This window comes from Rhinoderma darwinii, chromosome 1 (genome assembly GCF_050947455.1).
Source record: "Rhinoderma darwinii isolate aRhiDar2 chromosome 1, aRhiDar2.hap1, whole genome shotgun sequence".
Taxonomy (NCBI): domain Eukaryota; kingdom Metazoa; phylum Chordata; class Amphibia; order Anura; family Rhinodermatidae; genus Rhinoderma; species Rhinoderma darwinii.
This window is the reverse complement of record NC_134687.1, coordinates 562131049-562153361: the sequence shown is the minus strand read 5'-3', so window position 1 is coordinate 562153361 and position 22313 is coordinate 562131049. Positions and strand designations below refer to the sequence as shown.

The 22313-nt window shown below is 42.5% G+C and overlaps 1 protein-coding gene across 1 annotated transcript in view; it reads left to right on the top strand.

The window, feature by feature from the left end:
* AP3B1 (adaptor related protein complex 3 subunit beta 1) overlaps positions 1 to 22313 on the top strand; it is a 128490-nt gene that overhangs the window by 21949 nt on the left and 84228 nt on the right. The window contains exons 2-6 of the mRNA XM_075847526.1: positions 3304 to 3379; positions 5150 to 5224; positions 8578 to 8673; positions 15801 to 15961; positions 17267 to 17333. Coding sequence (XP_075703641.1) covers positions 3304 to 3379; positions 5150 to 5224; positions 8578 to 8673; positions 15801 to 15961; positions 17267 to 17333 — 475 coding nt within the window. The remainder of the gene's footprint in view (positions 1 to 3303; positions 3380 to 5149; positions 5225 to 8577; positions 8674 to 15800; positions 15962 to 17266; positions 17334 to 22313) is intronic.

Sequence of the window (22313 nt, the reverse complement as noted above, 5' to 3'; positions counted from 1 at the left end):
ACTTTTTAAAATACAGCTGCTTTGTATCCTGTATATAGAGCAGCTGTATCTAGCGCTGAAACCTGTATCCATTAGGTTAGCGGGACTGACCAGTTAAGTGACAGCGGGTCCTGATGTCAATGGGAGGAGGAATCTCCCTTCCGACGGCAGGAACAATTCCGTGGATTTTGACTGGTCCCCCCCCAACACAAAAAATATGCCGTGTGAACAGGGCCTTAATGTCCTTTTCAGCTGGATCCCCAGTATACAGTCCCCTCAAAACCTTGTTCTGGGACTGTATAGTGGAAGTTGTTAGTACCCATTAGATTAAAGTGACTGTCTTATGATGAAAATATAAAAGACGTACTGTAGGTAATATTTCAAGTGAAATAATTTAAAAGTAAATGCCCTTGTGTATAGATATTGCCCATACCCTTTAGGTGGACGTTCTGAGAAGTAATCCGAAGATTACCGTTTGGAATTTTGAGGCAGATTTTGATCTGCCTGCATGCCGTTTGTCGCGTTTTTCGCATTGAGCGCCACGGGCAAAAATGCCACGAAATACGCGTTCTCTGCCTCCCACTGATGTCATTGGGAGGTCAGATGTAAACGCCCAAAGATAGGGAATGTCGCTCCTTCTTCTTTTTCCCGTGAGCGTTTTTTCCGCTCGCGGGAAAAAAATGCCTCTGCCTCCCGTTGAAATCAATGGGAGGCATTTTCGGGCCTTTTCCGACGTGGTTTCCGCATCGCAAAACGTGTCAAAAAACTCAGTGTGAACAGGGCCTAGCACGTTGACCGAGGTGATCACTGTTCTTTGAGGAAAAAAAAAAATCTGTGGAGAAAAAACTTCACTAAATTATTTTTTAAAAAAAAGGCAAATCCAGGCATTCTGCAATTTTAGGAAAACGCCATTGACCGAAAAAACGCAAGTTAGAAAAAAAACAACTAATTGACCTTTTATTTGCCTTTGCTCCCTGAATTTTTGTTTTTTTTTCCTCCCTCTATTACTAGACGGCCGCTTTTAGCTCGTGGCTACAAGCACAAAAGTATTTTATACAGCTATGTAGTTATTCTAGTTTCAGGAACTTTTTTTTTTTTTTTTTTTTTTTTTTTTTAATGAAGCATGTGGGTCGCATGAGAATTATTCATTTTTTTTTTTGTACGGAAACTTTATTAATAGCAACGGTATATGTGTACATAAATTAAACACAAACCAGCCGTAACAATCAAATTACTTGTCGAAGGCCTGTTCACATCTTTAGTTTTTTTCCTTCTGTCAAGTCTGCATTGGGAGGAGTTCGACATATACCTCCGACAGAAGGCACCGACGTATCTCACTGTAAAGAGTGGGATACTTTCCCCAAACTCCCCAGGCACAGCGCTACTTTAAGCCGTGAGCCCGGGGAAGCCCCTGACCATATATGATAGAAAGATAAAAGAGCACTCCGAGGTTAAGGTGGAGTTTCAGTATTTATTTATTCAGGATGAAGCAAATATTTGCGTATAACGTTTCGGCCTTTATCAAACACTATTGCTGTGGTCGGTATAGGCTTGCTGCAATGGATAGTGGTGATAGGAAATGGTTTATGCCTGTGATGTGGCGCCACATATATTGACAGTGATGTCAGGGGGTCCCCCAGTCCTGGAGTCCCTGGCATGAGCACTACCTGATACCCTTACCAGGGATTCCAGCCCTGGGAAAGCTCCCTGTATAGCGTATCTGTGACGGATGCCATACAGTGGTGCACAATCGGTGTATGGGCTCATTAGAAAGTCTGTACAGCAATTACTCGGCTTTCCGTGAAAAAGCTGATCAGCAACTAAGCGGCTCATCTCTCACCCGAGCGTTTCTGTCGCTTCATTTTAGCAATCAGTTGGGGTCTCGGTGCTCGGAACCCTTAACGATCAAAACTTCTGACATGTCACTATGACATTTCAGAAGTTTTTTAAAAAGTTTAGTTACCCTTTAAGGCTATATTCACATATGCGGGTTTTGTTCAGGTTTTTTTATGCAGTTTTTGAAGCCAAAACCAGGAATCTATTTAAAATAAGTGAAGTATTTTTCTTTTATACTTTCTCTCCCTTTATGATCCACACCTGGTTTTGATATAAAAAACGGCATTAAAAAAAAAGTAAACATGCACGTGTGAATACATCCTAAGTCCTGTAAATTGCAAGATGGGGCCTCCTTAAATCGGACGTCTTTTTCCGGCTTATCCCACAGATGCTCGAACAGATTGGGATCCTCATATCGCTCATCTTCCTCAAACCATATGTGAACAATTTTTGCTGGGTGGCAGAGGGTTTTAGGGTATGTTCACACGGTGTTTTCAGCCGTTTTTCAGGGCTGTAAACGTCCCGAAAAACGGCTGAAAAATCAGAAGCACAACGCCTCCAAACATCTGCCCATTGATTTCAATGGGAAAAACGGCGATCTGTTCCGACGAAGTGTTTTTTACGTGGCCGTCTTTCAAAGCGGCTGCGTAAAAAAAACTGACGCGAAAAAGTGCATGTCGCTTTTTCAGCTGTTTTTGGAGCCGTTTTTCAAACTCTTTAGAAAAACGGCCGTTAAAAACGTCGCAAATAACGCGATTGATTAAAAAACTTCTGAAAAAATAAATAATTTTGAAAAGTGTTTGTGTAAAAGTAGTAAAAAATAAATAAATAATTTGCTATCGCCGCAATATTAATGACCCACTCAGAGGAACCCAGTTTAGAGGAACGCTCTTGAAAAAATAAAATAAAAATGTAGTTTTGCATGGTATGGTGGCTGTTCCCCTCTAGAGTTACCGATGTTGGGTCCCCCATTTTTGGGATTGGTGTAGGACATTAATGAATTTCCAGAATATTTTGTCTTTCTCTTATACATGCCATCATATGATTCTACACTTGTTAAGGATTAACGGGATGTGTTGTGTTCATGGCGTTGTTTTCTTGAGGCACCACATGCTGTATTCAGATTATAAACTTGCCCAGGTAATTCATACATGACTTTCTGCTCTTGGAGAGTCCAGACTCGGTACCATGGCCAGCTCCAATGTTTGCCTGGATTTCTGGAGATCTACTTGTGAATAAAGAGATGGTCACTATCAATAACCACTACTGAAAATCTGGTCAATTGTTTGGTATTTCCTTTATCAATTATATAAATCCTAATCTGTCCATAGAAGTGTCACGACATGTGTGTTTTATAAGCTTATGTTGATGTTTTTTTATTTAAAAAAAATATAAAAAAAAATAAAAAAAAAAATATATATATATATATATATTATTTTAAAAATATTTTTTTTTTTTGTGGTCATACAACTATTTATCTTCTTGTAGGAATGAAGACTTAAAGCAAATGTTGGAAAGTAACAAAGACTCCGCCAAGCTGGAAGCAATGAAGAGGATTGTAGGGGTATGGTTCTTTATCATATTCTCTAGTCATCTGTGTTATGGATGATGTACCCCTTCTTATGACAATAATCATAATCGCCTTCATGAATTTATAAAAGCACAGGGACTGTGACAATTGGGTTTATACAAATCCAAGGTGACTGTGTCCAGATATAGATATTTATTTATATTAGGGCTGGGCAATTTTGCCCAAAAATAAAATCTCGTTTTTTTTTCCAACACTAGGGGCAATTTTCGATTTGGATCTCGATATTTTCTTATTTTTTTCAGTTTATTTAACAGTAATACCAAGAGATTTTAATAAATTTATTTTCTTTTATATAAATAACTTTCTTACATATATTGCTATAATAATTGTACGTAACTTCACAACTTTTAACCTCTGCAAACACTTTATCAGAAATACAATTGGAAAAATGTCTATATAATGGACTATAACTTCTGTGTTCCCGGCAGGGAACAGGTTAACAGAATCTATAATGAATGATGCGCTGCGTGCACTAGCATCCCCCTCTGCCCGTCACCACCTCAGCCGGTCTCCAACGTTGCAGACGAGGGGAGTGTAAATTACAGCAGGGCCGGGCAGATAGCGCTGAGCGGGCACTCTGGGAGAGATTACATTATAGTGTCTGAAGTCTGAGCAGAACCCTGTGCAGCACCGGCCCCACCATGGGGTGTTAAATTACATTAAGGCCCGACTCACACGACTATGTTTGCACCGTGAAAAACGGTCCGTGTGTCAACCGGCCCGACCACTGTACATGTGAACGGGACTCCTGGCATCAGTCACTTTGGCTACAGCCACACGACAGTGAAAAAAAAAAATGGCCATTAAACTGACAATTGATCAGTTATTTTCGTGTCCATTTTGCATCAATGTGTCTTCAAATGAATTTCCTTTGTCAGGGTTTGTTCCTTTGTCCCAATTTTCTGAAAACCCCACAGTGCCCATGTAGATAGTGCCCACATATAGTGCCAGCCATCAATTAAGAAGCCCTTGTTGATATTGCCTACGTTGTTAGTCCTGATTGCTGGTTAATCCCTGATGATGTCATTCACATCTGTTTTTTTTTTTAAAATGGATTGCCTTTTTGGCGGATTTTATTCTGAACTCCTCCCCCAACTCCACATGTGCATATAAATAGTTTTGTCATGTTATTATCTTTTGGCCCGATGAAGACGCAGGTTCCGCGTTGAAACGCGTTGCCCTTCTTGCAAATAAATTTACTCACTATTATCACCCTGCTTATCTTGCCTTTAGAGTAGCGCTTTCCATATATATCCATTTTTAAAAAAAATTCTGCCCTCCTAGGGAAACCTTGAGGTCACTCGCCAGATGCTCTAATGCAGTGATTTTTACCGCGACTTGCGTGCGACCCCGTCTCATTAGAACTCAATCCTTAGGATCTGTTCACATCTGTCCCGTTCTGACGGAAACCTCCAACGGAACGTCGGAACGGGATCCCAATGCAGATGTGAACAGAGCCTTATATGTATATACTGTGTAAATATTTTATTTCTAGTTTCTTATATTTATTTTTTTTGTGTGTTGCGCAGAGATGCTGTAGTGATAAATATTCGAGCATTGACATACACACTGCAGGGGCTGGTAGCCATTAGACATTTGCAGAATATTGGAGGGACCTTGGAAAACTTTTGCAGACAGACGGGATAACAAAAGCTTTATCAACCATGCCCTAGCTAGACCAGAGTGGGATATTTTACTCATCTGTCATTGTTTCTGACCCGCTTTCATTTTCTTTCTTTTAAGATGATTTCAGCTGGAAAAAATGCCTCTGAGTTATTTCCTGCGGTTGTGAAGAATGTAGCCAGCAAAAATCTGGAGGTAAGAAGTACTGTATTTCTAATCTGTCTGTTTACCAGTACCGCAGAGTAATCTGTTCCGTGGATATGTATGCTGTCGATTTAGGGATCGGAGGAATGGCACACTAAGATAAAATATATGTATATTGTACACGGCAACTGGATGTATTCTAATATGCTCTAATACATGGTTTGCAGTGGGGTTGCTATGTACACCTTCAGAAGTGTGTGTGCGTGCGTGCGTGTGCGCGCGCACCGTCCAGCAGTACCAGCCTGAAAATATGGATGGGTGCACGCCCTGGGAACCTGATCACGGTTCCAAATCCTCCAATATGTGTCCAAAGATAGGCAGCACTCCAAATCAACGTAAAAAAAATAGCATCTGTTAATGGGGGAGTGGGAGGCATGCATTCGGCTGACTGCTATCTAAGGTATATGGTCACCTTAAGAGCCAGGTAACCAAGGCACCAAAAATGATTTCTGGTGCCTCGCTGATAAACCTCATTCCTGGCTCTGAGATTTGGCTGCATAACAAAGTCGCTGAGGGAGAAAGCATTCCAGAGCTGTCCTTAAGAATTAGGTGGGGGCTTCTATACATAATAAATATTTACTTATGCTGTCTATTACTCCTTTGGTTGACAGCTATGTTCTCCTACTCCTCCATAAACATGTACGCTGGTATCGGGCAAGCATGCTTGTTTATCTTCACACGAAAATACAATAAGCAGCTGTCACATTATTCTTGTGCCTTTTATCTTTACAGAGAGTTAAGGCCCTATTACATGGGCCAATTATCGGGCAAACGAGCGTTCATGTGAACGATTGTACCCGATCGTTTACTGGTTTACGCAGGGCAATGATCAGCCGATAAACGAGCAAACTCTCGTTCATCAACTGATTGTTTCGTCTATGCTGCAAAACATATTAACGTTGTTGGCAGCACATCTCCCGGTGTATACCGCGAGATGTGCTGCTGACATGAGCGAAATGTATGGGGACGAGTGATCGTAGTAACGTTCGGTCATCCATCCCCATGCATTGCTCCTTGTGAAAGGAGTAAATGAGCGCCATTCATCGAGCTGTTTCGTTGATCGCAGCTAGTTCTCGTGGCCCATGTCGGCCCATGTAATAGGACCTTAAAGGTTTTAGTTACGGTATATAGAAAAAACATTGTAGTGCAGAACTTTGCAAAATCTTTTTTTACTTTTATTTTTTTTATTATTATTCTGCTTCTAAACCATAGTACGGACTGGCGAGATCCATGCTGTGCGCTGTAGGATGCTATGCAGTTGGAGACAAAACGTCATGCATTTTCTCTTAGGTTTCCGTCTTCCGTATTGGAGCTAGCACTGTAGGATGTAATGTGATTCTACAGCACTAGCTCCCATACTGAAGACTTTAATCGGTTTTCTTTATAACTGGAGGTACACTTTGAAATAAAAAATTTCTTATTCTTTTCCCTAAAAATATGTGCTATGTAGTTGTTGGTTTTTTTTTGATTTTTTTTTTTTTGATTTCTTTGAAATTGGTGGGATCCAGTGAGAAAATGTAATGTGAATGTCCAGCTTTTGTCTTGTTCATGAATGTGGGGTAGGTCCATAGAGATATATGTCTTTAGCTCCTCTATCTACCGTATATAGATGATGTGTTTTGCGAACCAGCCACCCTCCTGTTACAATCCTGTAGCTGCTGCCTGGTTTGACCTCCACTGCAGTCACTGAACATAAATAATGTAATCTATTCGTCACGAAGAGCCACACATTACATTGTATGTACGTACCCCACAAATGAGCCCTGTATGGGATAAGATTTCCTCTTGGTGTTCAGTGGATCAGTATTGTGAGGGTAGATTTTATGGTTAGTGCTGATGAATATGTGAACACCTGTGTGTACATACCTGTCACTTATTGTATGATTTATGTTATGTCACCCATGAGGCGTCATTTATTATAGGGGGTTATTTTATCTTACCCTACTTTCCAAAAACTCTGAAGGGTTGTAGCCCTGCTGAGTGGAATGCCTTTCTAATTTAGCCACTTATTCTTGCCCATTGGTCTAACTGAGAGATCGTGCTTTCTACATAGTTATGGGGTGTGTTAGAATACGTCCACTTGTAGCAAGTTTTCGGAACAATTTCTGCAACGTATTACCGCAACAGCAAAGTGAATGAGATTTGAACAAATATCATCCATATGCAGTGGAAATTTTCAGTGTAGAAATAGACCCGCGTTGCAAATATTTTAATCCGCAGCATGTTAATTTTTGCTGCGTAAAAACACTTGTCGCAAGAAAATCCACAACAAAATGTGCACTTCTTGGTGTGGATTTTTGGCAGCAGATCCACTCTTGAAGGGACGTAGCCCTAGTGTGATCCGACAGTGACCACACACCGGAGCCATTAGAAGCCCCTGAACTTTAGCCATTTAAAAACCTTAATATATCCTTGTACGAGCTGATCACTTTTTATATTTGCCAGAAATACCCCAACGTCTGTTTTGTTCATCATCGTTAATATCAAAAGCAAACAAAGCGAAATCCTAGCTAAAATCATTATAGCGCATTCCGACTCCTAAATGAGTTGAGTGTTGCTTCCATAATGCCGTCCTGCGAATTTTTCTTTTTAGCAAACCCAAGCGTTTATAGTCTTTGCTGGGAGATGTACCAGATGTTCGCAAATGACAAAGGATACAATTTGTGACCCTGTACTGCGCTGGAGGTACCGGCCAAAATCAAAGGTTTAGTCAATATGTCATGAAGTTTGATGTTCTAGCATTGATAAGCTAATTAAACAGGCCTTCCTGCGTTCCCCGGGACTAATGTGGTCCGTCGTGATTAGTTCCACAGTCGGGCATGTAGTAACATTGAATGGCAGTAAGTGCGGCGAGAGCAGTGTAGTCACGCGTCTCTAAGCGTTCCCTTATCTGGGCACAGAGTGGTTTCAAGGAAAGGAGCCATTCTCAGCAACCTGCTGCCGCTCGCTGCACAGGCCTCTTGTGGTCAGTATTGATTTGCTCTAATCTAAAGCAGAACAAGGACAAGTGTTGTATTTTGCAACCTTCTGTGATTTAATATTGTTATGTCTTTTGCCCCAGCAGCCACAAAAGTGCCTCTCTGGAGAACGAATATATAATTTTGTTTTCTTAAGCCAAAAGTTTGGAAATGTACTGTGTTGACACGTCGGACGCGCCGAGTATTAAGACACGAGCCCCTCTTAAGTGCAGCTGCCTCTCGTCTATTTTCCTTTTTTATACTATTCAACAAATCAACTTTGGTTTTTTTGTTTGGTTTTTTTTCACGGAGCTCTGCTTGAGATACATGTTGTGACCAGCTTTTTCCTTGCGCCGTTTAATTCAATATTCCTCCTATGTTTTCTAGATAAAGAAGCTGGTGTACGTTTACCTGGTACGATATGCAGAGGAACAGCAAGACTTGGCGCTCTTATCGATCGCTACGTTTCAGCGTGGTCTAAAAGTAAGTTCTGCTCTCTGCAGGTTCTGGAAAAGATTCAATAAAAAAAATAATCATAAATGTGGAGTCAACTGGGATGGAAATGCATGCGTGATGACGGATTCAGGCTGCCGTAGATATCTTGAAATGAAACTGTTGTAAGTCTGCGGTCTGCAGGGGAGGATGTTTGTTTTAGGTTTCTTCACAGAAGATGGTAATGATGCAATAGTTGCTAAAAAAAAACAAAAAAAAAACCCCAATACAATCTTTTACTTTAAAGTGTACATAGTGTAACTTTTTTAGCATAAGGCCCTGTTCACATCTGCGTTGGGGCATTCTGTTCTGCTCTGTCAGAGGAGCAGAACAAGGGACTGTCGGACGCAATGGTTTCGCGTTGCAACACGGACACCACCGGCGGCCGACGGAACCCATTGACTTTAATGGGTTCCGTCGCCGTGCCCGTGGTTTTACCTGAAACAATAGTGCAGGACGCTGCGCTAGTTTTTCCGATAATCTTTGCCGGCTCCTAATGGAGACTCCAACACAGATGTAAACTGGCCTTATGCGTGTTCGCATATTACAGCTCTGTAAGACTGCCAATTCTACTTTGTTGTAATATCGCTTCTATATACTTATATGTGGCCCTTCTCTACCTCCTACATGCCTACAATGTTATATGGAGGCATATAGAGGATTTTTCCCATCTAGCTCACACAGACTTTAATAGAAAAAAAAATCATGTTCCATGAGGTGCCATATGGGGGAGCTATTGTACTCTTGGTGTACCATATCGTGGGACATGGAGTACCTACAGCTCTGACGTGTTCATGAGGCCTGAATCCGTGTTACATATGAAACTTTAATTTATCTTATATGGGGAAAGTGACATCTTCACCTTCCTGTAAATAGGAGACAGGAAGGCGCTCGCTAAATTGGAGAGACATTTTATAGGAAACGCTTACGTTCCTAATTAAATTGGTCCTAGTGTTTAGAGTCTGAAATGGGGAAATGAAATTGTCACCATTCACATCGGTCCCCATCTCCAATAGGGCTGACAATCTCTGTACTGCGCCGTGGAATATGTTAGGGCTCTATAAGCAATAGTAAAAGAAATAAAACCGTTTCTGCTGTAGCCAGTGACCTACTGGCGGGCGACATCTTGTCCACAAGTGCGCACCGTGCAAACTTAAGTGGTTTGGCGTTCCCTATTTATCTTACATTGTCTCCAAACACAAACTGATGTGTCTTTCTTTTTTTAAACTCGTTTTATTAAAAGTAACTGTCAGAGTCAAACCATCACATACATCAGTAGAACATTACACATTCAATAGTACATATGTCAGAAGAATCAATTTATACAAAGGGAATACTCGCAGGTATTCATCATAATAACCCATGGTTCGCAGACCACTCACACATACTACAGGATTCTCAATTCCAACCAACCCGGCTTTTATTACATTACATCATGAGAATAGAAATACTCCCACACTTCAATATTCTATCACCTCGCTCCAATCTTCTTATATTTCCTACCCTGGAGCACCTGGACATGTCATTCTGCCTAGTCTTTTACCCTCTCCCACCCCCCGCTTGTGCCAGATCAGCTGTCAGCCCTTGGACTGTGCAGTGAGTGAGACTCGATGAGCACCAACCATCCCAGATCAAATTAAATTTGGCCGCCTTGCCCCGATGTTTGTACACTATTTTCTCAAATGGAAGCATGTCATTAACCATTTTGCGCCATTGCGCTACTGTCGGGGATCTATCCGCCATCCATCTCATGGCCACCGCCTTTCTTGCCATAAACAGTGTTTCTCTGAGGAAAATCCTCTCATATAATGACCATTGCTCCTCATTTAACAGTCCCAGTAAACATATCTCAGGCCTGCAAGTTATCGTCCTCCCCATCACTGCCATTAATAATGTAACCACCTCCTCCCAAAAGCAACGAATCCGATGACAACCCCACATTAAGTGTATAAAGTCTGCCCTCATCTCTCCACACCTATGACATTGTGAGGACTCCATTCTTCCCATACGATGCAGCTTTACAGGTGTTAAATAACATTGGTGTATGATGTACAGTTGCACTAGTTTATTATTTGCAGCTGGTGAAACCAGCAGATGGGAGCCCTGCGCTTCCCTCCATTCCTCTGCTGTGAGTTGTGGAATTAACGCACGCCACTTATCCTCCACCCCCAGGGGCTCCATTCGCATCTTAGCCTCCATTAGATAAGAATAAATTTGGGAGACAACGCCCCTTGTAAACGGCGTGCTCAGCCTCACCACTAGGTCACAACTGGAATGAGTCACGGAGTTCACTGGGAATTGTGCTAATAGAGCATGGTACAGCTGTATGCAGTATAATTCATCCCCTGGCGGTATATTAAATGCCGCCCGAATCTCACTCACCGTCATTACCACCCCTTCTTCCGTTAGCAATTGTGATAGAGCGACTACCTCTCTAGCTGACCAGTAACTCTTCCCTACCAATCCGTGCAAATGGGGAAAGCTCGGATTATCCCATAGCGGGCTCTCCGCCACCACCCCCACATATCCCAGTATATCTTTAGCCTGTTGCCAGACTCGTCTTGCCAGCTTATGTAAGGGTAACAGGGAGCGGTGTCTAAAATCATGCGGCTCCAGTATCGGCCACAGATTTTTCAAACCCAGTACCCGAGCGAGATGATTCTCCGCATTAGTCTCTAGGGGGGGGGAGACCCATGAAATCAAGTATCTGAGCTGCCCCGCCAAATAATATAGAAAAACATCCGGTAACGCAGCCCCAGCCTCGTCTTTAGGTCTTTGTAAAATCGACAGCTTGAGCTTAGATCTCCCCCCCCCCCACACAAACGGCGCGAACATTGAATTTATTAGTTTAAAGAGCTTTTTAGGCACCAACACATCCATGTGCTCCAACACATACAAGAACTTTGGCATCACTATCATTTTTATTAAATTAACGCGCCCTGCTACTGATAAAGGCAGGCCCTTCCACACCTGTAGTTTGTCCCTTAGATACGTGACCAAGGGTGCTACATTTAACCCATACGATTTAGAGCTATCTCTAGCAATATTAATCCCTAGGTATTTGAACTCTGATCTTACCGGCAGTCCGCCAAACTGGGTACCCCATCCACAATTATCCTGTCTCAATGGCATCAGATACGATTTAGACCAGTTAATTAGTAGCCCTGAGTACCTTCCAAAATCGTTAATGAGGGAAATAGCCCTGGGGAGGGTTGCATTGGGGTTCGCCATGAACAACGCCATATCGTCCGCATATAATCCTATCCGGTCCTCTCTGTCTCCTATTCTAATTCCCATATATGCAGGATCCTTCCTGATGTTAATAGCCAATGGCTCAATGGCCAAAGCGAAGAGAAGTGGTGAAAGTGGGCACCCCTGCCTCGTGCCCCTATGGAGGCCAAAGGAAGGGGACAGGGCCCCATTCACCAACACCTGCGCTCGAGGAGCTTTATACAACAAGGAGACCCATTTAATAAATCTCTCCCCAAACCCAAATCTTCGCAACACTGCCAGCAGATAAGGCCATTCTACCGAGTCAAATGCTTTCGCCGCATCCAGAGATGCCACCGCCCAGTCCTGCTGCTCCTCCCATCCAATCTGCGTCACCACCTGTACCCGCCTAATATTTTCTGAGGTGGACTTGCCAGGTATAAAACCGCACTGGTCTGAATGGATGATCTCTTTTATCACTCTGCATAGTCTACTAGCTAACATCTTAGTCAAGATTTTGTAATCTACTGTCAGCAGCGAGATCGGTCTATATGAACTACATTCTTCCGGCTTTTTGTCTGGTTTTAGCAACACTATTATGGTGGCGTCACACATGGACTCCGGGAGAGCGGAGTTCCTATAGCTGTGTTCAAACAGGGCCAGCAATTGGGGGGCCAGCAGCTCTCCATATTGTAAATATACCTCCAGAGGAATACCATCCGGCCCTGAAGCCTTCCCCTTGGCCAACGAAGCCATTCCTTCCATAATCTCATCTAACGTAAATGGAGCCTCAAGCGATGCCATCCCCTCCGTTGTCAATGTGGGGAACCTCGTTCCATCCAAGTATCTCTCCATCTCCTCCATTCTATAATCAACTTTTGATGCATACAGCTGATCATAAAACTGTGTAAATTGCTCGAGAATCTCTCCCGGGGAGGTGTACATCTCATCTCCAGGCCCCGCAATGCCCATCACCGGGGGGGATCTAGAACTGTTCCGTACCATTTGTGCCAGGATTTTACCCGACTGATTGCCCAATTCAAAATGTGATTGTTTGCTAAAAAATAAGCTACGCGATGTCTTATCCCTCAGGATCTGTAAATATTGCCTACCCAGATTCAGCCAAGCATTTCGGTTAACCGGCGTGGGATCCTGAACAAATACCCCTTCCGCCTGTGAACATTGATATGCCATATTCTCCTCCTGCATGGCGGCTGCCCGTTTTACATAGGATATGGAGGATCGGAGACACCCCCTTAAATAGGCCTTAAGAGTATCCCACACCAATGACCGATTCTCCATCTGAGCATGTGCTTCTATAAATATTGATAACTGATCCGGTATGCGATCATTCTGTTGGATGAGCTGAAGCCAAAACGGGTGTATCTTACCCATTCCCCTTCTGCCCACCTGCGGCCTTTTTAATGTCAATAAGATCGGACTATGATCCGAGATCCCCCTCGGTAAATGATCCACTGTTTCTATCTCCAGGAAAACCGCATGTGATCCAAATATATAGTCGATTCTGGACAATGCATTGTACTGCAGGGTGTGACATGTAAATTCTCTAACCCCTTCATGTGTCGCCCTCCATAGGTCTATCCATCCCATTTCTTTTGCCAACATGCTCAACTGAGTGGGTCTACACGGGCCTCTACTCCCATTCCCCTGCAGTCTATCCATATCTGGGTCCATAACCAAGTTGAGGTCCCCCATCATGATCACTCGAACCCCCGGGTAAGCTGCTACAAATCGGACTGCCTCCTGAATTACTGCCAATGAGGCTGGTGGAGGATTATACACCCCCAGAATCACATATGGGCATTCATCCATAACCGCATGTAGAAAAATGTACCGCCCCTCCGGGTCTACATTGGATTGCAGCAATTTCCATCGAAGCTCTGCATGTACTAAGATGGCCACCCCCCTGGAGTGCGAAGTGTGCGAAGCATGACCCGCCCATTGTACCCAGGGCTTATTCAACTGCGCCACAGTGTCCGGTGTCATGTGTGTTTCCTGTAGACACGTTATATGTGGACGTTGTCCCCGAACAGCAGCAAATATCATATGCCTCTTTTCAGCAGACCCCATTCCCCGGACATTCCAGGACATTAACCGTAATCCTGCCATTTCATGTTGTTAACACTCATTGAAGCCCCATTGTCCTTGATTCTATCAACCAACCCCTGAGTAACAATTATCCCATTCCCGTATGCATTCCCCTCCATGTCTCTTATGTGTGCAATATCAAAGCCTTGTTCTGTAGCTATGTGAGTTGACTCAATATCCTCCATAACATTTCCATAAACAAACATTGCTCAACAGGAGCTAACCTTTGTAGCCTATACTCTAGGGGGTAGTTTCTACGGCTAGCGTGTTTCTGCCGCAAATACACTATCTGTATGAGTGTAGCGCCCCCCCGAGCCAGCATCCCCAGGTACTTATAGACACATTCTTAATACCTGACGTATAATATCAGTCCCCCATATCTTCCAATTAGAACATATACGGATGTTACTATGGGGCTTGAACTGCCAACCTTATAACATGGGCCTCATGCCCCCCATAACAATTTGCAGATAATATAGTACATCATCACATCATTATCTTAGAAGGATACTTTCAGCTGGAACGTCTGTACTATAAGCAATATGGGGTATCCATGAGTTCCATATGTCAGACATAACTTCCATCCTGCACAGCCACAGCACTCATCTTCGGGGAGATTGCCTATGCTTTCTCGTAATCCATTCTTCCGCCTCATTTGGATTCGTAAAAAATATGGCTCTGTCTCCATCCACAACCCGCAATCTAGCCGGATATGCCATCGAATAAGGAATCTGCAAGTCTCGTAGTCGGCGCTTGATAGGGACATAGGATGCCCTCTGTCTCTGCAAATCAGGAGAAAAATCCGGATATATGGACACAGAAGCATTTCCAAATCGAATCCCTCCGGCCTTCCGCGCTTCCATCAGCACCGTATCCCGATCTTTACAGTTCAGCATCCGAGCAAGCAGAGGTCTTGGGGGAGCACCCGGAGGTGGTAATCGTGCCGGGACCCTGTGCGCCCTTTCTACCGCATACGCCAGCGAGAATGGTGCATCCGGAAAGATTTCCTTCAGCCATTTTTCCACAAACTCTCCCGATCTCTGCCCCTCTGCCCTCTCCGGCAGCCCCACAATGCGGAGATTATTACGGCGCGATCTATTTTCCAGATCGTCGGCTTTCTGGCGCCACAAATCCACTTTACGGTGCAGATCCTGTATAGCCGCCGGCATATTAGCAGTGAGATCTTCCAAGGCCGAAATCCTGCCCTCTGTCTCCGTCACTCTTTCCCGCACATTTTGCAGGTCCTGCCTCAATAGGCCCACGTCCACTCTCACCTCATCTATCTTCGCCGTGAGTGTCGTACGTGTCTCAAGGATGGCTGTCAGGAGCTTATCCGATGCCTCCTGCAACGTGAGTCCCGCATCCCGTTCAGAGGGAGCTGATGTGGATGTCCCTGCCATTGCCGCGGCCTGCCCAGCAGAACACTCGCCGGCGCCATCTTGGATTACCACGCGGGCATAGGATTTCAGTTTTTCCGCCGCATTCATCGCTTTAGGTGGGCTCATCTTTTTTTTGGAAGATGTCCTTCCCTTCCGACGTAGCTGGTAAGGAATTTTGGCAACTTTCACGGATTACAGTACCGTCAGGAGGATATAATGCAGGATGCCAGCCCGGAGCTATCGCCACACACGTCCTCTCACATCAGTAGCTGGCCACGCCCCCGATGTGTCTTTCTTACTGACAAAGATGTATTCTTTTTCACATACATGAAATCTGTATGGTATTTTAGAAATTGAAGGGCAGAAGGGTAACCATTGCTACGGAAATGATGCCATGTGTAATGTATTGTCTTGTTTCAGGATCCTAACCAACTTATACGTGCAAGTGCTTTACGGGTTTTATCTAGTATCCGTGTGCCAATTATTGTGCCTATAATGATGCTGGCTATAAAAGAAGCCGCAGCAGACTTGTCTCCCTATGTGCGGAAGACCGCAGCGCACGCTATCCAGAAGCTTTATAGGTAAGATGGCTCCAATATATGGCTCGGTGTGACGCTGAGCCACTTCACATCAACTACACAGCTTTGTCCTTTTTAAGAGTCGTGTTCCTTTTGCAAGCGCCCTTGGTGTCTGACTTACTGTAAGCTTTAGAGAAAAGTGGACAGACATTGCTTTATTTTTTCACTTCCACAATGTTGTACATTAAGCAAACCGCAATACACCCCAAACCCTGCAAGTGATCTATAGTAGCGATAGAACAGTAAATCCGTTAAGAGCGGCCATCTTCACTGCTATGTAAATACTCTCATGCCCCATAAAATAACAATTTAGGAGCATCTCTACTTAGGACTCTGCATTGTCTCGTTCCTCTGTTATTTCTCCTGGAATGATATGATTGCGTTGACAGCTGAGCATTACCATTAATATTTTCAGTGTGTTTGTCCTTGCACATTCTGACACTGTCCAATCAGTGCTGATAGTCCGTGTAGGAACACCCCTTATTGACCAGGGGAATGGTAACAACCGTTTGACAATTGATTCATACATTTCCAAGAGGGATAAAGGAGGAACAGGTCAGCGCAAAGTTATAAGGCTCTGTTCACATCTGCATCGTGGCTTCCATTTATAACAGAAGTCACATCGCAGTGCCAAAACCGTTGCATTGACTTAAGACCGGGTCCATCGGGGTACCGCAGAGTTGACGTCGTTTTGATGAGAAAAATAGCACTGCATGTATAGTGCTGCCTCCAGTACAGGTGTGAACAGAGCCTTAGAATACTTGGTCCAGAATTGTTCTTTTATAGATAATGCAGTCATGTCAGGAGAGTCGACGAGTCCTCTTTATGTTTGAAATGTGGAGACCTACATGTGCTTTATTATGTTGGGGCACAATTGCGTACGGCCGGACACCCACACTTTTTTTTTTTTTTTTATTTTTTATTATATACTCCTTTTCTGTGGCCAAAAAATGCCAGAGGGAAACTGATAATAAACTGAACTTCTAGTTCCCTATGGGGTAAGTCATGTATCTAGTTGCATAATTTTTGCCACCGGACATCTTCCTGAGCCGCATAGAGAATTGTTGCTGAATGCTGGACAGGTGTACATCTTGCCATCACTTGTGTCCAACGAAAAAAAAAAAAAAAAAAAGCTGTCCGAACATTATTGTTATGTTTATGTCAAATTATATCACCAAATTAAATGTACAGTAAGTTAACATATCAGAGGGTTAATTTACAAGGGAGACGTCTTTATAGTAAAATGATTGATTGTGCAGATGCACTAAACAAGTTTATTAAGGGATTATGTCTCTTTTACTTTATTAGCCTTGATCCAGAACAGAAGGACATGCTTATTGAGATCATAGAAAAACTTCTTAAAGATAAAAGCACGGTAAGTTCACACATGCTGCGCTCTATTGCCCAATTCACTTACACCATTGTTTGATCTTAAAGGGATCAAGGGAAACTCTGCCTTTTTGACTAACATTGGCTAAATATTCATCAAGTCATTATTTATGTTCAGTGTTTTTTTTACATTCTGCCTTCGAGAATATTTGTTGGTACTTGGAAACCATCAACAAGAGACACCGTCAAATAAAGATCAACCATCAGCGCGGTTAAAGTCTCGTGCTGTGTTCACCTCTGCGCTACAATTTCCATTTTTCTTTTCCGTTAGAGGAATAGAATAATAGGAAAAACGGAAGCGCCAAATCCATCGCATGAAGGAAGCCAATGGAACCCATTGACTTTAATGGGTTCTATCTGGTGGTTTCCATAGTTTTGCCAGGTATAATAGTTGCACTATTTCGCCCGGCAAGAATGACAGAATCCTTTGACGTAGGCCTTCAACAGAGCCTCCGATGCAGATGTGTACAGGGCCTTATCGACAATCGTAATCCAGGAGTCTTGTAACGGGTATACACCGCGGGGCCCTCGCAGTATATAACTAGATGTAAATATCAGAGTTTAGAGATTACTTCTCTAACTATTGGTGTCAATCCTTTTGTTGCAGCAGAATTTCGAAATATCAGTACCGCAACCAACAAGTATGCTTTTAGAAAACACTTTAGCGCTACTGTTCTTCTCAATGCTCCTGGGAATCGGTCCACATCAAGGATGGGGAGTAATGGGACTTGTTGCTCCTGTCACTGAGGTGTTTTCTGTGTTCTGAATCTGGTTATGTGTTCGGCGATGGACCGCTTCTTCAGCACGGCTCTGTAGTTTCGCCGCTTCCGGAATACCCGTGTTGGTAATTTAGTTATCGTAGCAATTTGAGACTCCAACCTGGATTGCACATATGTAGCTTTTGATAGTTGGATACTCTCATGATTTAGCTAAATGTGTTTGGGAGCAACCCAAACTCCTCCATCAGTGAAAAAAATAAAGATCTTTATAAACTACTGAAAAAAGGAGCTCCGGTAGCTCCAAAATGTGTTTAGCTAATTCCTTAGAGTATCCATCTTTCAAAAGCTATATATGTTTGATCCCGGTTGGGGTCTCAAAATCTTTTCGATAATTAATTACCAACGCTGGTATTCCAGCGGCGTCCTCTGAACTGCTGACAGCAGCCGCAGAAGCTAGTCCGTGGGAAAACGCATAACCTGCCGGTGCAGTACTGATCTTTCAAAAGAATTGACACCTTTTAGTTGGATAAGTAATCTCTAAACTCTGATGTTCACATCTAGTCCTATATCATGAGGGCCCCACGGTGAACATTTGTTATGTCTCCTGAATTACGATTGTTGAAAATACATTTCGGCCGGCTTCCCACGTAGCGTAAATGCTGCGGAATCTCTGCAACGGAATTCTGTGCAGAAATTCCGCAGCATTTACAGTAGCAGCAAAGTGAATGAGATTTCGGAAATCTCAGGCCCGCGCTGCGGAAAGTGTTCTGCGGTGCGTTTTTTCAATTCCGCAATGTTTGTACACCATATTAAGCTTTTTTTTTTTTTTATAAATAATTTTCAATGGCTGGACAATCCCTCTAATGCTTGTATGGACAGTAAGTTATTGAGACCACCTGTTTACAAGATGCCAGAATCCTCTCATAGTACTAATCTGAGACTCATAACCTCAGATCCATCAACAGCAGCCTGTTGATGTTTTCAGACTGCAATAGAAGCAGCACATTATTTTAAAGTAGATAAATAGAATTGACAAATGTTTGTGGTAAGCCTGCACCAAATTTAGGTGCCAGACGGCCTACATCAGGTCAGTCATACACTGTGCAAGGATTTTAGAAAGCATACGTGACATCTTATTTATTTTACGATGACATTTCGGCTTTAAGTGAGCATGCCCCAACATGTACTACTGGTCAAGTTTTTAGCAATTATACCTTTTGTGCCCCATCGTGTTAGATCGTTAAAAGGCGCTGAATAATTCCTCCCCCTTCAAAATCCATGCCACAGGGACAGCAGTACTTCATAGTGTTATTTCTGCTCCTTCGCCCAGCAACATGGCTGCCTTGGCTGTGCCTACTGCGGGGTTACACTTGAAATATCTAGTAAGATATCATGTCAGCGGAGGCGAACATAGGTAAACTGCTGTTTTCATAAGTTATTGATTTAAGGGCGGCAAGAGCTTTGCAGTTATGAAAAAATAACCGTTTTATTGTGATAGATCTATTATGCTGCGATTAGAAGATTAATGACTGATCTTTTTCATCTTCCATGTCTGGAGGAAAATTGAAATAAGAAGGGGAATATCATTTGGGCCCTATGATTAGGCCGGGTAGGAGGGTCATTAATTTACGAGAAGTGAATCTTGGCAGCATAGGCCACCTTACAGCACATTATCAATCATCTTCACATTCACTTCTTGTGATGACCCAGCACTCTGTAATTTTTTTTATCTTACTTTTTATTTTATTTCGAGCACCAGCCCCCCCCCCTTCCCCAGTGTTAATTAGAATTCATGACAAAATAGATGCAAGGAAACATTTTGTACCCCTCGTATTTTTACAGAGAATTTATTGTTATTAGAGGATCCATTTGCTTAGTGTGATTTTTTTCATTACCAGCTTGTCAACCACCATAGATAATCTGGAGAAAATATGAACTCCTTAGATTGAGTGTCACTTTTGTTGATGGTTCATGTAGTTTACCTTGGAGCACGGCTAATGGCTCAAGTTCATAGCAACAGCACAGAAACGCGTGGCAACTGCTGCAAGACAAATGAACCGTGTTTATTGCTTTAATATAAAAAATACATAAATGGAAGACTGCAATTGAATTTGATGAGCTCATTGCTAGTTTACCGGAGTGATTTATTTATTTTCACCTCCTCTTGTGCCAAATGCCACTATTGGCAACACAAGATAGAAATGAACGATCGCGTTTTAAGAAAGCAACATTTTTTTACTTTTAAGATGCATCTGAATCATTTTATATTAATTCAAAGGGATATTATTCTATACTGAACATGTATTAAGGTCGAATGATCATTTGTGTCTAAGCCCTAAGAATGTACATTTTTATTTCATTTTGGAGGAGCAAGAAAAGATAGAGCAGATAACCGTGCAATAGTTATCTTATGTGAAGTACACTATATATATATATATATATATATAACATACATACATACATACATACTTACCTCAGGTAAAAAAATAAAATAAATATGTCCATCCACTCTGGCAGAGCATGAATGGCCGCACAGAGGCACTAAGGAGCCATGCTTGAGAAAGATCCCAGCAAGCCGGATCGAAACGTTGCCTGCCTGTGGGGTGAATAAATGCACCTCTTTTTTGATGCACTACTTTGGAGTGTTGCCTCAATTTTTTTGTTTCCAACAAATTTTATTGAGATTTTACATTAAAAATAGATAAAAGCAAACCTTTTACACAAGATTAATAAGTAACAAACATCATATGATTCAGCAATGTAGCAGAACGGGTATCAGAGTCTCAGCAAGACAAATAATAACTATAAATAATAAAATGAGAGAGAAATAAATAAAAAAAGGGGGAGGAGAGGGAAGCGGTATAGGGACAGGTCGGACAGAGATTTACAAAAATATTACAATTCAGTAATCATGGTGGTGGGTATTTGAGGGTAGACGTAATTGATCCAAGGCTGCCAAAGTTTCTCAAACCTAATAATCTTGTAGAGTAAAATGCTGGTAAGCTTTTCATTAATAAATATTTGATATATTCTGGATCTGACATCCACAAAATTAACAGAGCTACCTCACTTTTATTACCTGCTGTTTATCTGAGGGCACCTAGCCTGAGCCTAGGGGATATTGTGTGTGTGTGTGTGTGTGTGTGTGTGTGTGTGTGTGTGTGTGTGTGTGTGTATATATATATATATATATATATATATATATATATATATATATATATATATATATATATATGTATATGTGTGTGTGTGTATAATATATATATGTGTATATATACATATACACTACCGTTCAAAAGTTTGGGGTCACGCAGACAATTTTGTGTTTTCCATGAAAACTCACACTTATATTTATCAAATGAGTTGCAAAATGACTAGAAAATATAGTCAAGACATTGACAAGGTTAGAAATAATGATTTATATTTGAAATAATAATTTTCTCTTTCAAACTTTGCCTTGGAATGCTCCATTTGCAGCAATTACAGCATTGCAGACCTTTGGCATTCTAGCTGTTCATTTGCTGAGGTAATCGGGAGAAATTTCACCCCATGCTTCCAGAAGCCCCTCCCACAAGTTGGATTGGCTTGATGGGCACTTCTTGCGTACCATACAGTCAAGCTGCTCCCACAACCGCTCTATGGGGTTGAGATCTGGTGACTGCGCTGGCCACTCCATTACAGATAGAATACCAGCTGCCTGCTTCTTCCCTAAATAGTTCTTGCATAATTTGGAGGTGTGCTTTGGGTCATTGTCCTGTTGTAGGATGAAATTGGCTCCAATCAAGCGCTGTCCACAGGGTATGGCATGGCATTGCAAAATGGAGTGATAGCCTTCCTTATTCAAAATCCCTTTTACCTTGTACAAATCTCCCACTTTACCAGCACCAAAGCAACCCCAGACCATCACATTACCTCCACCATGCTTGACAAGATGGCATCAGGCACTCTTCCAGCATCTTTTCAGCTGTTCTGCGTCTCACAAATGTTCTTCTGTGTGATCCAAACACCTCAAACTTCGATTCGTCTGTCCAGACCACTTTTTTCCAATCTTCCTCTGTCCAATGTCTGTGTGCTTTTGCCCATATTCATCTTTTCCTTTTATTAGCCAGTCTCAGATATGGCTTTTTCTTTGCCACTCTGCCCTGAAGGCCAGCATCCCGTAGTCGCCTCTTCACTGTAGACGTTGACACTGGCGTTTTGCGGGTACTATTTAATGAAGCTGCCAGTTGAGGACCTGTGAGGCGTCT